The 20,278-nt window shown below is 44.5% G+C and overlaps 1 protein-coding gene across 4 annotated transcripts in view; it reads left to right on the top strand.

The window, feature by feature from the left end:
* Positions 1–20,278, top strand: part of Ston2 (stonin 2) — a 154,903-nt gene that overhangs the window by 121,674 nt on the left and 12,951 nt on the right. For all 4 annotated transcript variants that reach the window (XM_048449362.3, XM_048449364.3, XM_085697799.2 and 1 more), the window contains one exon: positions 16,412–18,244. In XM_048449362.3, coding sequence (XP_048305319.3) covers positions 16,412–18,244 — 1,833 coding nt within the window. The remainder of the gene's footprint in view (positions 1–16,411; positions 18,245–20,278) is intronic.

The raw sequence follows: 20,278 nt of genomic DNA on the forward strand, positions 1-20,278 counted from the left end.
TCACAGGTTCAGCCAGGCCAAAGGTTGATTTTTTTTTATTACCCCAGAACAAATATTTGTACAAATCTCTTGTACAAATAGCAAAACTCATTGCTTTCAAACTTAAGAATTTCAGGTATGTCTTTTATATTGCTCAAACAATAAAATAGAACTAACTGTTGTATCGCCTTGTAGAAAATGTAAGCACTCATAGAGGAGAATAATGAAGGTGAAATATTTTTTGCCCAGTAGCCATAGAAGTCTGAAGGACCCTGGCTAGGAATATCTGTCTACCTACAGACCCCACAAGGATCTTTTCCTCCATCTGTGTTACTTGGTCGCTAAAAAGCTCACATGGCAACTAACAGAAGCCAACACAACTAAGCAAAAATTATTTGTTCTAAGGACTTAATGGTGTGTAGAAGAACAGAAAAGCCAGACGCTCGGGCTTTAGGAAATTGTCGTGTCGACTTCTGCTTCGTCACAAAACATCTTCAAATTTAGTGGCTCAGAACCATCCTTTGTTTCACTCATATTTCTTGTAACTCAGCCGTCTGGGCAGGGCTTGAACATCCCAGATTGTGTGAGGCTCTGCTGGTCTCCCTGGAGACTTACTTGCTCACGGAGTGTGCAGTCAGTTGACTAGCTAAGCACAGTACAGTTCTCTTCCGTATGGTTACCCGTCCCCTGGAAGGTCACTCACTCGATGGTCTCAGGGTCTCAAGAGCTGGATAAAAGTAAATTGGAAAAGCATTTTTCTGATTTCTTTTCAGGAGCCAGAAGAGTCCAGCTCTACTGACTTCCCGCCAGGGTTCAGGTCAGTTGCCTCAGTGTAGTGAAGGGGGTCTTAGGATAGCTCTGATCTGAGAGATAAGACTCACATCTGCTTGCAGTTCTGGCCAAGTCTCTTTATTGTTTTGCTGTAATTCTAATTTTCTTGCCCTAATTTTTGATAATTTCTTAGCTCTAATTCTCTGTCTCAATTCTAATTGCAATTCTCTGTTACAAATCTCTGTTCCAATTCATTCTTGTTCTAATTACTCTATATTTCTTCTTCTTCTTTTCCTTCTTCTCCTTCTCCTCCGTCTTCTTCTTCTTCCTTTTCCTACATTCTTTATGCTTCTATAGTTTTTACTAGTTCAATCTTATTTCTCCTCCATCTTACTTCTCCTGCTGTTACAAATTCCCAAGTGTACTTATCCATATCCATCCATTAGCAACTTGTTAGTAATTAAAACAACTACAGGGAAAATTCTCAGGAACACAGGCATTCTTTGAAGATGTGCAACAAACTTTTCAGCTAGTTTGTAGCTAGCCACAGCTGCAGCTGTGAGGAGGTCCTGGCCTGCTTTTAAAGGAGCCGCTACAGATTACAAAGGGAGAAAACTAAACCATTGAGAGATCTAAGGAAAAGGCAAAGAATGCGTGCATTATTTTGTACTTCTTAAGTGTGATTGATAATATCTGACATCGTTAGTCAGCTAGGTGCTACTGGTCTCTTGAAGGACTAAGATATAACAAGGACAGACACCTGCCGTATTGCCCTAATTCATCATAACTCTTTGAAGGACTTAGATCTTAGCAAGGCCAAATACCTGCTATTCCGCTCTGTGAAAGTTCCTCCTCAAGTGATCAAAGAGATCTCTCCCCAAGCACTTCCGTCTGGCCACATCATCTAAGGTTTTTTTTTTTTTTTTTTTTTTCCTATTGCAGTGTGGGACAGAAGGTTTAATTGTCTTTTTTTTTTATATGCCGGAATACACAGTTTCTGGAAAAACATCGTCCTACTAATAGAACACAGGGAAACTGTGCCCAACATACGAGGAACCCCCTGCTACACCGCAGCGGAGCATGCTGTCATACGAGAGAATCTGCTCTTAGAGCCAGCCAGCCTTTCAAACAGCAGCGTTTTTCACAGTCTGTGCCTACGTGAATTGAGCCTACATCAGTTGTGTAAATCTCTGGCGGGTTGGCCTTCCAAATGTCAGCTGATCTACTGCGCAACCTTGCAGAACCCATGAATTTCTACTTGTAGTACATAATTGAATTCTTAATGAAGCACACGCAGGACCATACTCACAGTCATTGGGGGACAGGATAGACCCAGAGCAAGGATAGAGATGGGAAAAATACCTGGCCCTTTTTGGTGTCCCCCAGATATGGTCACGAATTTTGTCAGTTTTGTTACTTTATTATTTTATTTATTTATTTATTTATTTATTTATTTATTTATTTGTGGTGCTGGGCATTAAACCTTGGCCCCTGTGCAAGTGAGTTAGCAAGCACTCCACCACTGAACTATATATCCCCCTGCCCCTGGCTCTATGAGGCAGGTTCTGACAGTTTACCTCAACTGAACCTACCACATGTTCTAAGCGCTAGCATTACAAACATGTGTGACACCAAACTCCCTTTCAAGACAATGTTACCCCAAGTGCTACCAGCTTTTTAGGGACCCTCCATCTGACTAACTTAGCCCCTAGCATTTGCACATCTTTGAGCAAAGCCATTCAAGATTTCCAAAAGGAATCTTTATTGGAGTCATCCATATTGTGGATGGAGGCCCTTGTTTCGCAATCTGTAAAGACTTATCTGGAAGGAGAAAAGTTCCCTAACAGGGATGAACAGTTATGAAGCTGTAATCCAGAGGAGTATGGGAGGGTGCAGAGCACACAAAGCAACGCTCCCAACACACACATCTGCTGTCATCTGTGTCCAGACAACAGCATCAGCCTGGTTTCTCACCTGACTTATTTGTCCGTGCTGGGAGGGAAGCTGAGGATTAAGAAATGGCAGGTAGAAAAATCAGAAGTACAAAAGAAAAGACAGAAACATGGGATAGCATTGGGAGGGAAATTCAGTGAGTAGTGAAAATCGCCTATGTTTATTTTCCGGACCCTAATCCGAAAGGGGTGGCGGTGTGTGTGTGTGTGTGTGTGTGTGTGTGTGTGTGTGTGTGCGCGCGCGCCAGGACTGCTTTAGCATGATACAGGGAATAAACAGCAACTACCTGTTTAAATACTTGAAGCATCAAACAACTATATCCTTAATTAAGTACTCTGTTGTTTAGACAGGACAGATAAAGACCACACCTTAGACAAAGCATCCTGTAGGCAACCACTCCCTGGGCCAAACCTCCTAGGATCTCCTTGAAAGGAGCGGGAATAGGCTTGAATTCTCTGATCTTTGCACAAGGTGGAGTGGATTCACCTGTGCCGTCTTAATACTCTAAACACCTAGTACTGACACCCAAGGTCATGAGAGCTTGTCATGATTGTTGCCAATGACTTTGAAAGAGCAAGAGTTGGCTCAAACTCTCTGGCCTAAAGGTCAAGGTGGAGAGGACCCACATCTGCCTTGCTCATTATGCTCGTGTGGCCTTTCTCTGGACCTTGCAGGCACTGTGGGCCTTTACTGAAATCAACAGTAAAAACCTGCCCCTTGAGCATCCGATTTAAACATTTAACTCAAAACACACTTGCTGTAAAGCTAGCGATGTCCCAGCATGGGCTGTAATCCCATAGGCTTCCCCTTCCTGACATTGCTGTATATTCATTAGGCAGCAGGTAACTAGCCAAGAAAAAAAACCATTCTGTGAGGTTACATAACCCACGACCCTGGCAGCAACTGCAGCAATTACTTATTTGGGTCACTTTCCTAGTTTCCACAGAACTGGAAGGCTAGCTGGGAAACTTCATAGGAAGCAGAGAAGGGGAGTGGTGGAGACAGCTTTGTTAGATTCCGGGCACCAGAGAAAGCCTGAACGGGGTGTTAGCATTGTCACCAGGGAATGAAGTTGTTTGATTGAATTAATGCCCAAATAAATTGAAGCGTTTAAGGGAATAATAGATCTTATTTGTGGTGAATGCTTCTTCTTTTGGACCGACAGCCAAGCCCATTTTTCTGACTATAATGGCCATTTCTTACAAAAGGACAGGAGGAGGAGGTGCTGTCTGTGTGTGTCTGTGTGAACCCATGCCAAGTATGTGAACCACGCATGCCTAGTGCTCCAAGTTAGCTTTCTCCAAGTGTTTGATCATGTTTCTTTAAAGGCTTAATTATGTGCTTCTAATATGCTTATATATTTATTAACAAATAGGCTGTATTTTGCCTATAAATGTCAAGCTTATAGATGTTTTATTTTATTTTTTATTACATAAAAAAAACAATTTTTAAAAGAAAGGGAACAAAATGAAGGTTTTAAAATACCTTCCTGGCACACCACAGTGAGTCAGGCGGTATCCTTCCTCTCTGTACTTCTAGTTTAGGGACTTCTCATCTGGACCACTTACCCATACTCCTTTGCAGCCTCCTCATACCTCAGAGATAATGGGCAATCAGGGGCGTTGTCATGTCCGAGGTGTGTTTGTGACTGAATTCTTGTCATTCCTTGTTATGTTACCAGTGGCTTTGTGAATGCCACTGTCTGCACATATAAAACACAGGCACTTACGCACCTCATAATGCGCATCATTTTTTAAGGGTTCATCTTTAACAATTATAGAAAGATGTAGGTGTTTGGTTTAATCTTAATAAAAGCCTCTCTGCCGAGGCAAATGAACTCCAATCAAACCACATTAGGCTGGATTAAGATGCCCATGTTTAATAAATGTGGCACTGTTGGGTGGACTAAAACAGCATGGCAGGAAGAGGAGCCCATGCAAACCCGAAACAACTGTGTTCCTTTTTCCATCACAAGCCTAAATAGCCTGTGGGAGTGGTCCTGACCCTCCCTGGGGGAAGGGTCAGCGCTTGGCAGGCTTGGAGTTGGAGTCTGGACCAAGGCAACTCCCAGGCCAGGGGCTTCCAGTCATCCCAGACTTCTTGGATCTAGGGGTGTTAGAGGGCTGGGGTGATGCCCCCAACTTAATATTACATTCCAGACTCTTTGGATATAGGGGTCTGACAATGAGCTGAGGTGATATTTATGACCAATATTTTAGGCTCTCTTTGGATAAAGGGGCGTTGGCTCAAGTCTGGCTACTTCCTGTGGACATGGGGCAATGTGGGAGAGGGGAGAGTTGAGAGTTAGTGCGTGCATGCTCAGCGAATGGAGTGGCTAGAATGGCATCTGGTTTGCTGTCGTCCTGGAGTCCTTAGGCAGTTGCTTTTTGAGGGAGATGAGAAGACAGGTGGCTAGGATAAAAAAAATATTGTTATTGTTGTTATTGGCCCTATGAAATAGGGCTAGCCATGGGATGGGACACAATAGCAGATAGAACCAGAGTTTAGTTGACAGGTGTCCTTGATCCAGGAGAGTTGGTACCAAAGGTGAAGTCCCAGGAGCTATTGTAGATGTTTGGAATTACTTTGTGAGTTGGTCTTGGCCCAGGCAGTGGGAGTGACCTGTAAAATATGCTGGCTAGAGTTAGTGTAGCAGAGCTTTAAGAGAACTGGAACAGATTTTAGAAGACAGTTAAAGAAAATTGGAAACTCTGAACCTCTGAAGACACACCTGCAACCTGTTAATCCTGGACGATGAAGCCTGTTAAAGAGGCATACCTGTCTGTATTTTAGTAGGAAACTTCATTAAATGTCATGGATGAAGTAATACGTTAACAGTACCTTAAGTTGTCAAATGCCATTAGACAGATCTGGGAGGGATAAATGAGCAAAAAATGAGACAGCCTTTTTAGCTACCTTAGTCCTTGGAGAGCACCAGTCTTAGAAGCAGTGTTTGCTGTTAGCTGCTGAGTACAAGAGGCCCAAAGATTTTTCCTGTACTGGGAAAGATTAGTCTAACTGTCGTGGCAGGATGAGATCGATCCTGCTGTGTGGCTTGCTTTAACAAACCAGAGGCAAGACCTGGGGGCAAAAGGTCTTCTGTCTTTAGATTTATTTATTATGTATACAACATTCCTTCCATGTATTCTTACATGCCAGAAGAGGGCACCAGATCTCACTTTAGATTGCTGTGAGCCACCATGTGGTTGCTGGGAATTGAACTCAGGACTTCTGGAAGAGCAGTCAGTGCTCTTAACCTCTGAGCCATCTCTCCAGCCCCCCAGTCTTCTGGGTTTTTGGAGGAGCTAAAGGGTGCTGCAGGAGATAAAGGGTACTGCAGAAGGTTAGAAGGGTGCTATCTGTGTTAGAAGCTCTTGTTAAAATGCCATGTCCTCAGATCTGTAAAGACACTTGAGAACTAGGTACCATTACCTGTAATTTAAACTGGGCATATAAGATAAATTTAGGCATGCCTTTTATCCAGTTAGTTACAGTTTACCAATGCTAGTAGGTGCAAGAAGATTAAAAGGAATATTTTGAGCACATCACAAAAACACATTTACACAGACATGGTGTGGCCACATCATTCTGACAGACAGACAAAACATTTTTAGAAACCTATGTTAGCTGACCAACTTAAAAATCCCAGCATAGTTAGTCCTGCCTGTGAAGCACAGCAACCAGCTAGAGGGGGAGGGAGGAAGGGCAGAGTGTGTGGCATAAACCGGGGGCTTTTAGAGCCTTGTTTAAGTTAGGTGTTGGTGCCAATTTAAAAGGATTTTTTTGTAAAAGTCTGCCCAAGCAGCAAACAGCAGGGAGGGGGCGGGGGCAGAGGCCAGGGAAACAGCTGATGGGCAAACATCGTTCTGAAGGGATGGGTGATGGCCTCCGCTGTCCACGAATAAACAGAGAGAGAAGTTGGAGCGAGATGAGAGCACGCATTTAGAAACCGCAGGCTTTTGGAGCGTTGTTAATTTAGGTTAGATAACCCCAATTTAAAAGGATTTTTGTAAAAGGCCGTCTAAGGGCAATTTGGAATGGGCTTGGAATCGCAAGAAACCCATTTTAAGTGCATGTCTGTGTGACTGAAGCCTGTTGCAATGCATCCACTGAACAGTGCTCTTGAGTCCAAAACAGGAGTGCATGAGAAATGAATGGGGCCCACGGGAAAAAACAGACCCTTTTCGGTGGGAACCTCCATCTGTTTGGTTTAATCTTAATAAAAGCCTCTCTGCAGAGGCAAATGAACTCCAATCAAACCAGATTAGACCAAATTAAAATGCCCATGTTTAATAAATGTGGCACCCTTGGGTGGACCAAGACAACATGGCGGGAAGTGGAGCCCCCGCAAACCCAAAACCACACGTTTCTTTTTTCTGGTGCAAGCTTACATAGCCTGGGGGAGTGGTCCTGACCCTCCCTGGGGGAGAGGTCAGCTCTTGGAAGACTGGGAGTTGGAGTCTGGACCGGGACAACTCCCAGGCCTGGGGTTTCCAATCATTAGGCATGTGAAATCTTTACCTATTTCTCTTTCCCTTCCTTCCATTCTTCTCACTTTTTTTTCTCTTAGATTAATAGCAATATAATTGAAAAGATAACTTTCAGCCCTTCTTTAGCAATTCTGAAGTAATTATACACAGATTTCCTATTACAATAACATTTATTGACTATGGGCCAGGTACTTGCTCCTCCCTCTTCTTTTTCCTCTCCCTCTCCCCCACTTTGCCTCCCTCCTTCCCCGCAAACTGATTTTACAGGCACATGGATGCTGGGAACTTACCTTGGGTCCTCAGTGAACCATCATCTCTACAGTCCCCATCTACTTTCTTGTTTGGAGACAAGGTCACATGACGCTGGAGCTCACTGATTCGACCAGACTGGCAGTCGACTGAGCTCCAGAATCCTCTTGTCTCTGCCTCTTCAATACTGAAATTGCAGGCACATGCTTCTGAACCTCACATTTTCTGTGGGTACTGGACATCCAATCTCAGATCCTCATGCATGCATGGCAAGTGTTTTACCAGCTACACCATCTCCTCAGCCCCATAGGCCACGCATCCTTGTTTGTTTGTTTGTTTTTGTTTTTCTAAGACGGGGTTTCTGTGTAGCTCTGGGACTCACTCTTGTAGACCAGGCTGGCCTCAAACTCACAGAGATCCACCTGTATCTGTCTCTTGCATGCACCACCACATCCAGCTGGGCCAGACATTCTTAAATTCACTGTCCTTAATAAAAATGAAAATTATGGGGGACCAAGGAGCCTTCCCAGGAACTCAGTGTGTAGTAGGGAAAGGTTTAGACAAGGTCAGTTTGACTCAAGAATCTAACTTTTGTCCTTTTCTGCCTCCTGATGACTCTGAATTGGCAGTCAAGCCAGGCATGGGCTCAGGAAGTCAGTCGGGCATTAGTACAACCCCCTTTAAGGCAGCCTTTTACTCAGGAGCCTTGTGTAACCTTGTACACCCAGGAAACACTTGTCTATAGTTTGCTAACAAGTCAGGAAAAGCATTGAGCAAAGGAACCATCTAGAGATAGTTTATAACTGTTCTCCCATGGATTATCTTAACGCAGTTGCTCAGAAGTTTTAAGAGATTCAGAAGCACACCTAAATCTCTACCTGCTAAATGAATCCTCTGAATTATTAGAAATTAGTTTTTTTTTCTTATTTGTCTAAGATACTGTCTTGATATGTGCATAGTTTCTTAAAATGTTTTTAAAGATTGATTTATTATTTTCTGTGTGAGTGTTTTGCCTGCACGTGTGTATGTGAGCCACATGTGTGCTGATGCCTGCAGAGGTCAGAAGTGGGCAGCAGACACCCTGGAACTGGAGTTATGTCCATTGTGAGCTGCCACGTGGGTGCTAAGAAATAGACCCAGGTTTTCTACTGGAGGGGCAAGTGCTCCTTTATCACGGAATCATCTCTCAAGCCTCTGTTACTGTTACTCATCGCGGTCTATAAGATTGTCTCCTTTGATCTACGAAAATAATAAATAAAAATAAATTGTGCAGTTCAAACCCATTTGAAAAGCAATGGCCCATTGCGTACATGATGCTTGCTCATTTTATTGTTGTCGGTGTTAGAAAACCAACATGAAGAGAAGTGAATTTGGGGTAGCACAGGAGGCTGGATCAGTAGAGGTCCTTGCAGCTTGTAAGATGTGCAGCTCACATTCTCATTGGGGATGTTGTTTCTCCCAGAAAAATTTCTGGAATTTCTTCAAGAAACTATATTATAGTTTAACAAGGTCAATAGGTAGTAGTTATCCAGACTAGTACAGAGACGCAGAATGTCCGTTCCTAGCATCCCTGTACATGTGTGCACATGCATATTTGACACTGTGCAAGAACTCCCAGCCTTGCTTATTGTCCTCCCCACCACAGCCCCAAACAAATGAACAGAATTCACTTTGATGAATCGGACATTCCCATCACTCAGGCTTACACAATAAAAATACACACAGAAGTACTACATGTGAGGGCTGGGGAGATAGCTCAAGTGGTGAGGTGCTTGTCATGCAAGCACGAGGACCTGAGTTCAATTCCCAAAGCTCACACTTTATAAATAAATAATAAATAGACAAACAGGTAAATGAGTAAGTAAATGCAAGCCAGGCATGGTGATGCATACTTGTAATCCCAGTGCTGGGGAGCTGGAGAAAGGCAGATCCCTGGGGCTTGCTGGCCAGCCAGCCTTGTCCACTTGGTGGACTCCGGGCCAGTGAGACACTATTTCAGAAAACAAAGTGGGTGGCACTTATGGGGTGACACCTGAGATTGACCTCTGCCCTTCACGTGCCCACACTCAATCATGGGCGTGTATGTGCATACACACAAGAAGTACTATCTGTGAGAAAGAAGTTAAGTACCAGCTTGGCGCAGGGCATAAACTGGTGATAGAACATTAATGAGCTAAGGGTAGAGTACTGTGAGTGTTATGGACGAGGCCCTGATGAGACTTGAAATCTTCATTTCATTTGGGTTTTGGGGAACAGGATCTCACTCATAACCCAGTCTGCCTTCAATTCAAGCTCATGTTCCTACTGACTTTTGGTCACTGTGACATCCTCCCTGCAGCTTAGCTTGGTTTTTATTACTTATTAACATAACCAGGAGACTAATGAAGCCCTCACTGTTGGATGCTCTGATCCTCTATAGATTTGTCCTTTTTTTTAACCTAACTAGTGCAATTAAAGGGTTGTGAAGGTGATAGTGTGGTGTCTTTAACTTCCTGAGCAATCCCAGGATCTGAGATTGTCTTATGATTGCATCGAACTTGATTTTACCTGCTCACTCGAGAGAAGATGCTGTTAGGAACTGATGTCACTGAACAACGTAAGATCAGGGCCCAGTTCCCTTAGCCACAGTTTTCAGTGTTCTGATTCACCCTAGGCCGTCACTAGCCTCCTGAAGCTTGCCTCAGGTAGCTAGAGATTCCTATAGATGCCCTGGGCTGTTACTGGCATAGAGCTCCACATGGTGAAGGGGAGGGGACATGGGGACATGGAAGCACACGAGTGAGGCTTGTGTGGAGGTGGCACATGCAGCTCTGATGAGTCACCTGCTCTAGTCAGAGCATTGGCACCATAGCAGGCAGCTGTTTCTGGGGATTTGCCAATGCTCTGCCAGGAAGTGGTTTTCCTGGATCCCAGACCTGGTAGCTGCTTCTGGGCAGAAGAACTGTATTCAGTCAGCCAAGATGGAGGAAGCTCCTTCCCTCCCCTGCTACCTGCATTACCCCTTACAGTGACTTCTCTGAAGTTCTCAAGCCACAGAACCCTTCCCACTTCTTCAGGATCTGTCTTTGAGTCCCTCTGGCGACCTCCTGCAACTGAAGTTCTTCCTCCCAACCATGGTGAGAAGTTATGGCATGTCTCTGAGCTGGAGAACAGAGCTTTTGTCTTAAGACATTAAGAGAAACGTAGATAAAGAAAATACATCTTGAGCTGGGGAACTAGGATGCCCAGATTGATGGAGGTTACTTAGAGGACAGGACAGAATGAAAGATACAGAAACTGAGTATTGGGTAGTTATGGAAAAGAGGTCCGTGATCAAACAGGGGCCAAAGTCTGCAGCTCCAGACAGAAGACGGATCCCTGACCATACGGAAGGATACACACTGGCAACTTTCAAGGAAATGGAATTTTCCTGAACCATTTGACACCGACTTTTTCCTGCATGGCGGGTCGGCCAGTCTAGATAAGCAGAGAGGCGAATCGGCAGGAAACCTGTGCCCACTATTTGTATAGATACTGAGGAGCATCCTGATGCCCAGTCTGTTGAATGTATTGAGTGACAGTTTGATGAATTTGCTTCCTGCTTCCCAGAAACTTCTGGCCAGGTAACTTTACCAGCATGGAAGTATCCTCAGTCCCGGACAGAGCTTAGGACAGGTAGAGCCTCATCTCTGGCTGTGTTTTTATCATGGAGTTGAATCATCTCACTGTTACTGTATAAAGTTAGATGCCCTTCCACATACACACATTCAGGGTAACAGAGTGTGACTTTTTGCCCAGAAGCTTATGTGTACGCAAAGATGTCAGCCTTTGAATAATTTCCATCTTTCCCCCCAAATTGGTTGAAACCTCTAAGAAGTTTATATCGGCGTGACTCTGCCAGTCTCAAATGGAAAATATTGATCAGATTTTACAGTGGTGAACATACAATAAGGGAATAATGGTTAATGAAATTTAAAGTGAGAGGGCTCCTGATCTCATTGGAGAAGCAGTTTTCTTTTTCTTTCTTTTTTTTTAAGATTTATTTATTTTTATTTTACATATATACATGTTTTGCCAGCACAGATATATGCACCCCACGAGTGCAATACTTACAGCCAGCAGAGGGTGTTAGAACCCCTGAACCTGGAATTACATATGGTTGTGAGCTGCCATGTGGCTGGCCGGAAACAAACCTTTAACCACTGTGCCATCTCTTTAGCCCCTGGGCAGTCTTCTTAAGACCCCCAAACCATGGTCTTCTCAGCAGAATGAGGGGTTAAGTTTTACTGTCTCTGAAGAAGTACTGTGCACCTCTTCTCACAGAACAGACCACTGCCATTTATCAGAGGCTAACTACAAGCCGAAGTGTATCTTCTTATGTAACTACACTCTTTTTCTCATGGTGAGAAATCTGCCTTTTGCAAATACGTTTTCTGTATGGTGGCATTACATTAACAAAGCAGGTTAACAGCCGGGGGTGGCCGGGATCTACTGTGTCCCAAGTGTGGAGACTTCAGCTTGATTACCTTTGTGGTCACTAAATTCTGTATAAGCTTATCTTTAAGAATTCACTACTGTGAATATTATGTTTAGTTTATATCAATAATGATGCTGGGAAGCTCCTGGGCCTTAGCAATCTTCTTATAGTATGGACTGGGAACCTGATCTTTAAATGTGGCTCTTGGTCAGCAGTCGCTCAGACCATAACAAATGCTTTTGAGTACCTAGTGGAAGGGAGAGAAATTAAACCAAATATTGGATTTTTTTAAGTAAACTGAATTGTGGGTGATAGTTAAATTCATATTCAAGATAATTATCTTTTGCCAATTTCAGATTGAAATAAAAAAAACCTAACTGGCAGATTTAACACAGACTGTAGCAAAGCTGTCTCCTTTCTGTGAGGTCCAAAGCTTTTAACTGTCTCTGCCTCCCACTCCCATCTTGCCTTGGGAGCACTGGGGTTACAGACCTGTGCTACTGAGCCTTGAACTTGCAGAATTTGGACTCAAGTCCACCCTTGTGTGACAGACACTTTACCCACTGAGCCATCGACCCGCCGAGTTATGCTTTTTGTGTGAGCAATATCACATTGTTTTTGTTTTGCACAAGAACGAATGTGGATTTGAAATTTTCTAATCCTGCTTTTACTCCATGAGACATTAGTCTTCAAAGGCTTATGAAATACTATGCCCTAATATATAGTTACGTTGTAAATGAAATATATTCTTCTAGTAGTAATGGGAAGCGCAGTCACTAAACATTATGTCCTTGACCTGTCAGGTAGGATTTAATAATTTTCTTAAGTACATAGATAGAAAACTGAGACACAGAAGTTAAAGATGTACCCAGAGTTAAGTAGCTTTAGTAAGGCCCTGATACATAATTAAAACATGAGTAATTCGAATTTAGCTTGTAAGGTCTTGATTGGCCCTCGACAAACCTGTAGCAAGATCGTCATCTAAAAGGTGACACGGGGTCCCATTTTACCGGCACAGCAGTTTGGAGAATGTTTGTCTGTTGTTGAAGTGTTTGCTGATTATAGCTTTGCAGTGATCTAAGCATTGTTATGATAAACATCCCCTCTGTACATTGTGACAAACTTGTTATTTCCTCAGGCAAATTCATGTAAGAATTCTTGAGTCACCTTTAAAAGAAAAATGAATAAGTATGTGTGTGTGTGTGTGTGTGTGTTGATGGCTGATGATGTAGCCCAGTGGTAGCAGTTAACATGAATGACAACCTGAGTTAAATTCTCAACACTGAAATTAATGAATTGAACATTGAGTCTAATGCTTCAGTCTCTAATGTCTAGAACTTTAAACAACTTGGTTTTGAAATGAATTTATTATAAGAAAATAATCTTTAGTAGAGACACAAGCCCTTTCTTCTTTTTCTTTTTTTTTTAATTTTTTTTTTTAAATTTTTGTCTCAGAAGAGAATGAAGAGGGCTGTTTTGTGGACAAGGTTTCCAACAGAAGGGAATCCCTTGGCAAGAGTATAAGCAGCTTTGGCAGAAAGCCACTCTCCAAAGGAACAGGGCTCAGCTTGTCTCAAGCCAGTGAGTGAGGATGAGCTCAAGGCAGAAGGGATGTCCCCGGGACAGCGATGGCACCAAGGGACTGTATGGGTGGAGACACTGCCTTACGGGGAGCTCTCACATTGAGACTCCTGTGGTCTGTCAGATGTATGACTGCTTCAAAGAAGTTACTGTATTTTACATGGACCCACAATGTTCCCCTTATCTCTCATTACAAACACAATAATAATTAATAAATACATAAGGTATAAATACTATAGGCTTGGGTTGTTTCTTTCCCCCTCTCCCTTTTCCTACAGTAAATAAGTAAATGTGAGTAAAATTCTTCATCTACAAAAGCACATCTGAGGGTAAGACCTCTTCAGGGCTACACATGCAGAAAGCACGCTATGCTTGTTGTGTTCTGGGGCTGCTCTGGATGGGTTTGCGTTCATTCCGTTTATCTTGCTTTTTTATTTCCCCCTTTGAGACAAAACTTTGCTGTGTGTTCTGACTGGTCTGATTCTGTCTAGTTCATGCAAACCTCAAATTTATGTCACTTGTCCTGCCTCAGTCCCTGGAGTACTGTGACTCCAGGTGAATGTCACCATGCCTGGCTTTTAAAATGACCCTTTTAATGAAGAAAATTGCTATCTCTTTGAAGGAATTTCTTGGAAGAATGGATAACAAGCCAGCTATCTCTTCCATGTGTAATTATGTGTGCCATTGTGTGTAGCATTGCTGATTCAGTGTAGTTGGATGTGATATACATGAAGGATTAGTGAGACAGTCATAAAACTCAATTTCTATTTCCAGTTGACCCCGAATGACCGGCAAGAGAAATAGTGGGTGGTATCACACATGTGCGCGCGCGCACACACACACACACACACAAATATTGATCTATGCCATAGCAAAACTTCCTCCTCATCTAGTCAGTAAACCTCTGAGTATTTTCTAAATGCCTGACATTTTTTATCTGTTATGTATCTTTATCTAAATCCATCCCTCCTTGCTAAAAGCCTGTGGTCCCTCCTCACAACTTCCTCATACACTTAGGGACTTAATGCTACACAACAGCTTTGGACCATTTTCTTATTAAAACCCAAATCCCTTATTTCCTTCCTTGAAGACCCTGTTAGGGCAGAATTTTATTTGTAATAACCTTTTAAATTATAAAGTATATAAACCTAGAGATAGGAATTTTAGAGGAAGAAGACTATATATCATGATCATTTCCTGTGTTGCTACAAACTTATCAACACTGTGGTGGCTAGGTGTTACTCCACTGTGGGCGTAAATTTCTTCACAGTTGCCTGTCTATCGCTCTGAAGACAGTGGGGCCTGGAAGAATGGAGCCTAAAAGTGAAGCTGGCTAACGTCTCATGCAATAGCCAACTTTATTCAGAGCATCAGACAATTTGCACTCTGAGGGCTAAGAAAGGTCACGTGAGCAGAGTTCTCATGAGGTCAAGTTGAATACAGTCACAAGAACGAGCCACACGTGGGTTTTTATTTCATCGAGGCAGTATAAATTAACAACAGCTGAAATAAGCTCACGCCTATCCAGCACACCTGGAAGGAACACAAAAACACAGTTGGAGAAGCTGAGCTCACAAGATTCTTGTCTTGTGTTCTTGAGGTTTTCTCACAAGCACTAAGAATTCTCCTCACAAAGTTCATTTTTTGGACCGTGTTCTGGCCCGTGACGGAATTGTTCGTGTGCTTGAATTTGTCACATGCACGTTGAGGGTACTCACATTTTGTCATTCATTCTCATTGATCGTATTTGGGTCATAATTATTTTAAGGCAATGTACTGTCATTATGACTGATAGACTATAGTTTATTTTTCAAAAGTCAGTTTGTGTCTTTTCACATAGAGTCATTTTGATGTTTAATTAAGAACACTCACCTTAGAGCTAAGTGCAGAAAAGGTCTGTGTCACACATTAGTGCATCTGTTTTGACAAAGTCGTCATGTTCTTTTTGCATTTAAGGTGGTGGCAGCTCCGGAATGCCACCACGAAACCATGAGACTTGTGCTCAGAGCATCCACTGTGCACACTCGAGTCATGTACTAAGCTGCTTGAACATTCTCTGGGTTCTAGATAATCCTAGTAATCTTTTCCCTGCTTCTTTTTTGTTTAAACAGAAAAAGGGGAAATGATGGAGGAGGGTCATCTGTCTATTGTGTTACTTTCATTGGTTAATAAAGAAACTGCCTTGGCCCTTTGATAGGACAGAAGATTAGGTAGGCGGAGTAAACAAAACAAAATTGTGGGAAAAAGAAAGCAGAGGCAGACAGACGCTATGACTCTCCTCTCTGAGACAGCCACAGGTTAAAATCCTCCTGGTAAGCCACTGCCTCGTGGTGCTACACAGATTATTAAAAATGGGTTAGATGAATATGTAAGAGTTAGCCAATAAGAGGCTACAGATAATGGGCCAAGCGATGTTTAAATAAATACAGTTTCCATGTAATTATTTCAAATAAAGCTAGCCAGGAGCCAGGTGGCGGGACACAGCCCGCCATTCCTTTTACAGAGTTGTCTGTATTCTGTCAATCATGTATTTTAATAAAACGCTGGTTGGCCAGACAGGAAGTAGAGGCGGGGCGATAAAAAACAGGAAAAGGCTAGGAAGGAGGAAGCACATTCCTCCATTCCTGCCCAGGTCACTAAAGAAGCAACATGTGAGCTGACAGCTGAAAAAGGTACCAAGCCATATGGCTAACGTAGATAAGGATAATGGGGTAATATATGTTATAAGAGCTAATAAGTAGTCAGAGCTAAGGGCCAATCAGTTTATAACCTTGTAGAGTCCTATGTGTGATTTTCTTTGGGATATGCCAGTTGTGGGGTACTGGGCGGGACAGAAACCCCAACAAGCCGGCCCTCATGTTACACCTGCTGGCTTCAGTTTCCTTTCAGGTCCTGCGTGTCGGCTCCTCATGCCTTTTCCTTTCCGTTTCAGACAACTCCTCCTCCCTCCAGGAAGATGAAGAAGTAGAGATGGAGGCTGTCAGCTGGCGGGCCGGCAGTCCAGCCATGAACGGGCACCCTGCTGTTCCCCCAGTGACCACTGCCCGTTTCCCCAGCTGGGTCACATTTGATGACAATGAAGTTAGCTGCCCTTTGCCACCGGTCACCTCCCCCATGAAACCAAATACGCCGCCGGTGGCAGCTGCCGCCCCAGATGCACCCTACAACTCAACTGGGTCATTTAAGAGGGACCGTCCCAAGAGCGCCCTGATGAACTTCTCCAAAGTTCAGAAGCTGGACATTTCCTCCTTAAACCGTCCGCCTTCGGTAATCGAGGCACCGCCCTGGAGGGCCACCAATCCTTTTCTGAATGAGACTCTGCAGGACGTACAGCCCTCCCCTATCAACCCGTTCAGTGCTTTCTTCGAAGAGCAGGAGCGGCGCTCCCAAAGCAGTTCTGTTTCCACGGGCAAAAGCCAAAGAGATTCTCTCATTGTCATCTACCAGGATGCCATCAGCTTTGATGATTCGGGCAAAAGCCAGTCCCACCCCGACGCTATTGAAAAGCTCAAACAGCTCCAAATCGATGACCCCGATCACGTCGGCAGTGCCGCCCTGCCTGATGACGACCCCGTAGCCTGGGTTGACCTAAATGCTCACTCACCTGCCTCAGCCCTGTCTCAACCCAGGGATGGGTGGCCGATGATGCTGAGAATCCCCGAGAAGAAAAACATCATGTCCTCTAGGCACTGGGGACCAATCTACATCAAACTGACAGACAGCGGCTACCTGCAGCTGTATTACGAGCAGGGCCTGGAGAAACCGTTCCGTGAATTCAAGCTGGAGATCTGCCATGAGGTTTCCGAACCCCGGCTCCAAAACTATGATGAGAGCGGGAGGATTCACAGCCTGAGGATAGACCGAGTCACTTACAAAGAGAAGAAGAAATACCAGCCCAAACCCGCTGTGGCCCACACAGCCGAGAGGGAGCAGGTGATTAAACTGGGTACCACCAATTACGATGACTTCCTGAGCTTCATCCACGCGGTTCAGGACTGTCTCATGGATTTACCCGTGCTCTCCATGGACTTGAGCACGGTTGGCTTAAACTACCTCGAAGAGGAGATTACGGTGGATGTGAGAGATGAATTCTCCGGCACCGTAAGCAAGGGAGACAACCAGATCCTCCAGCACCATGTCCTGACACGGATCCACGTCCTGAGTTTCCTGTCTGGGCTCGCCGAGTGCCGCCTGGGCCTCAACGACATCCTTATCAAGGGAAACGAGATCGTTTCCCGTCAGGACATCATGCCCACCACCACCACAAAGTGGATCAAGCTCCACGAGTGCCGCTTCCACGGGTGTGTGGACGAGGACATGTTTACCAGTTCTCGGGTTATTCTTTTCAACCCTTTGGACGCATGCCGGTTTGAGCTAATGAGGTTTAGGACAGTATTTGCCGAGAAGACCTTGCCCTTCACGCTCAGGACGGCAGCGAGCATCAACGGGGCAGAGGTAGAGGTGCAGAGCTGGCTGAGGATGTCACCTGGCTTCTCGTGGAACCGTGACCCCCTCACTCAGGTGCCCTGTGAGAACGTGATGGTGCGCTACCCAGTGCCCAGTGAATGGGTGAAAAACTTCCGCAGGGAAAGTGTTCTAGGGGAAAAGTCTTTGAAAGCCAAAGTGAACCGGGGGGCAAGTTTTGGCTCGGCTGGTGTCTCTGGCTCTGAGCCTGTCATGAGAGTAACTCTGGGAACTGCCAAGTATGAGCATGCCTTCAATGCCATTGTGTGGAGGATAAACCGACTGCCAGATAAGAACTCAGGTAGGTAGGGATTCTCTGGAGGCAACCACTGAGACAGCTAAAAACTATAGCCTATACCTTCTATAGCCATAGCCTATATTTGTAGCATCTGATTACGTTGTGTGGTGGAAATGGTGGTAACAGGGAGGGGAGACTAGGAGACTGAAAAAAAAAAATCTGCGTGTGGTAACAACCACGATGAACCAGTATTTGCATTCCTCACCTTACCATTCTTTTAGCTCCCATAAGATGTATTACACTGCTCAGCTGAGCAGCTAACAGCTTGCCAGGGCATCTTCTGAATTGTCTACATATGAGTATGTGTGTGTGCAAGTGCGTGTGTGCGTGTATGCACATATGTATAGAAACCAGAGAATGTCATCAGATGGCATTGCTAGGGTCTCACTGGCCTGGAACTCAATCTGCCAGGTCAGCTAGATTGGCTGACCAGTGAGCCCAAGTGATCCACCTGTCTTTATTTCCCCAGTTATGGTTTGTTTTGTTGTTGGCTTAATTATTTTACTATTTTGTGTGTGTGAGTGTTTGGGCTGCATACATGTCTGTGCGCCATGTGTACACATTGCAGAGGTCAAGAGAGGCTTTCAGATCCCATGGAACTGAAGTCCCAGTGGATTGTGACTTAGCATGTGCATGGTAGGACTAGAACCCAGGTCCTCCTTAAGAACAGCCGGTGCCCTTAACCTCTGAGCCATCTCTCCAGCCCGTCCCCAGCTTTGGAATCATACACAAACACCACCACACCTGGCTCTTTTACATTAGTTCCTAGGATTGAATTATATTTTATATTTATAGGACCTTAATATTAGCATTTTACTTATTGAGCCCTCTCTCCAGCACCTTGAAGTTTTGTTCTTCTGGAACTCATTATTAGGTGTGGTACTAAAAGCAATTTATTCCCTGATTCTGAAAGTCTTGTGGGTTCTGAAGAGGAATCTCTCTTTCCTTAATGAGTGTGAAAGAGCCAATTCGTATCCAACCACATACACAGTACGTGGGAGAAGCGAGCCTCTGCAACTAGCTGTGGTCAGTCATAATATCTCAGACCCAGAGTCTGGTTTTGGGATTCTTAATGGAAAAGAGACTAAATATCCAGGATATCAAGGTCCAAAGGGCCAGAGTTCCACCAGACAGAAAATAAAGAAGGGAGTGTTTGATTTAAACAAACTTTCCAGCCTCACTGCCCTGCTCCCAGCCAGGGGCTGTGCTGTGTGTGCATGCAGAAGGCAGCTGCTAGCATGACTTCGGGAGTGACAGAACAAGGCAGCAACAGCCAGCTCTAATGGCTTTATTTTCTGAAGTGTGTCTAAGTGACCTCAGTGGCCCGTGAAGAGCCTGTGATCCCACAAGCCTTTAAACCACTTCTCATCTTGTCTGTAAGAAACCATGCCCATCTGTTAAGGAAAAGTGGAAGGCAAAAAGAGTGGAAAGAAAAAAAAATACTGGCTTGAAATCCTGGTCGAAGCGCCTTGCCCCTGCTGGCTCACATTCCCACTCTTGAATCGTTACCCTGCATTCAGGGTGTTCTGCCGCCAGTGTGGAGTGGCCGCATTATCATATCTAAAATGGAATTCGATGAGATAGCAAGAGGCCACGCAGTCTAATCAAGTCCCGAGGCTGCCTGGGGAGTAGGCAAACACCGGGCATTCTGTGTCTGACACTGACTCTAGCAGTGCCAGCCAGAGACAATCAGACCTCTGTGCTGAGGGCCCGGGCAGCCGCCCTCTGCTACCACACTGACAGGATTTGGAGAACAGGCTCCCTCACCGCGCCTGCTTACTCCTTGCTCAGCACTGCATTCTCCTGCTGCTTCTGTGCTGGCTGCCTCAGTCGGCCATCAGGGCCCACCACACTCCACAGTGGAAATGAGTGTGAGGAATTTTTCCTAGAGAGGTGTGGCTGGAAAGGCATCCCGTGTACTGTCAATGGGAAGCCCTGGGGAAGAGAAAGCTGTGAAAGGGCTGGGCCTTCAAGCTGGGGCCTTAGATGAGAGAGTAACAGCTGAGAGATGACAATACTCACCTGAAGTCACGAGAA

The sequence above is a fragment of the Myodes glareolus genome, chromosome 11 (genome assembly GCF_982192425.1).
Source record: "Myodes glareolus chromosome 11, mMyoGla1.1, whole genome shotgun sequence".
Taxonomy (NCBI): domain Eukaryota; kingdom Metazoa; phylum Chordata; class Mammalia; order Rodentia; family Cricetidae; genus Myodes; species Myodes glareolus.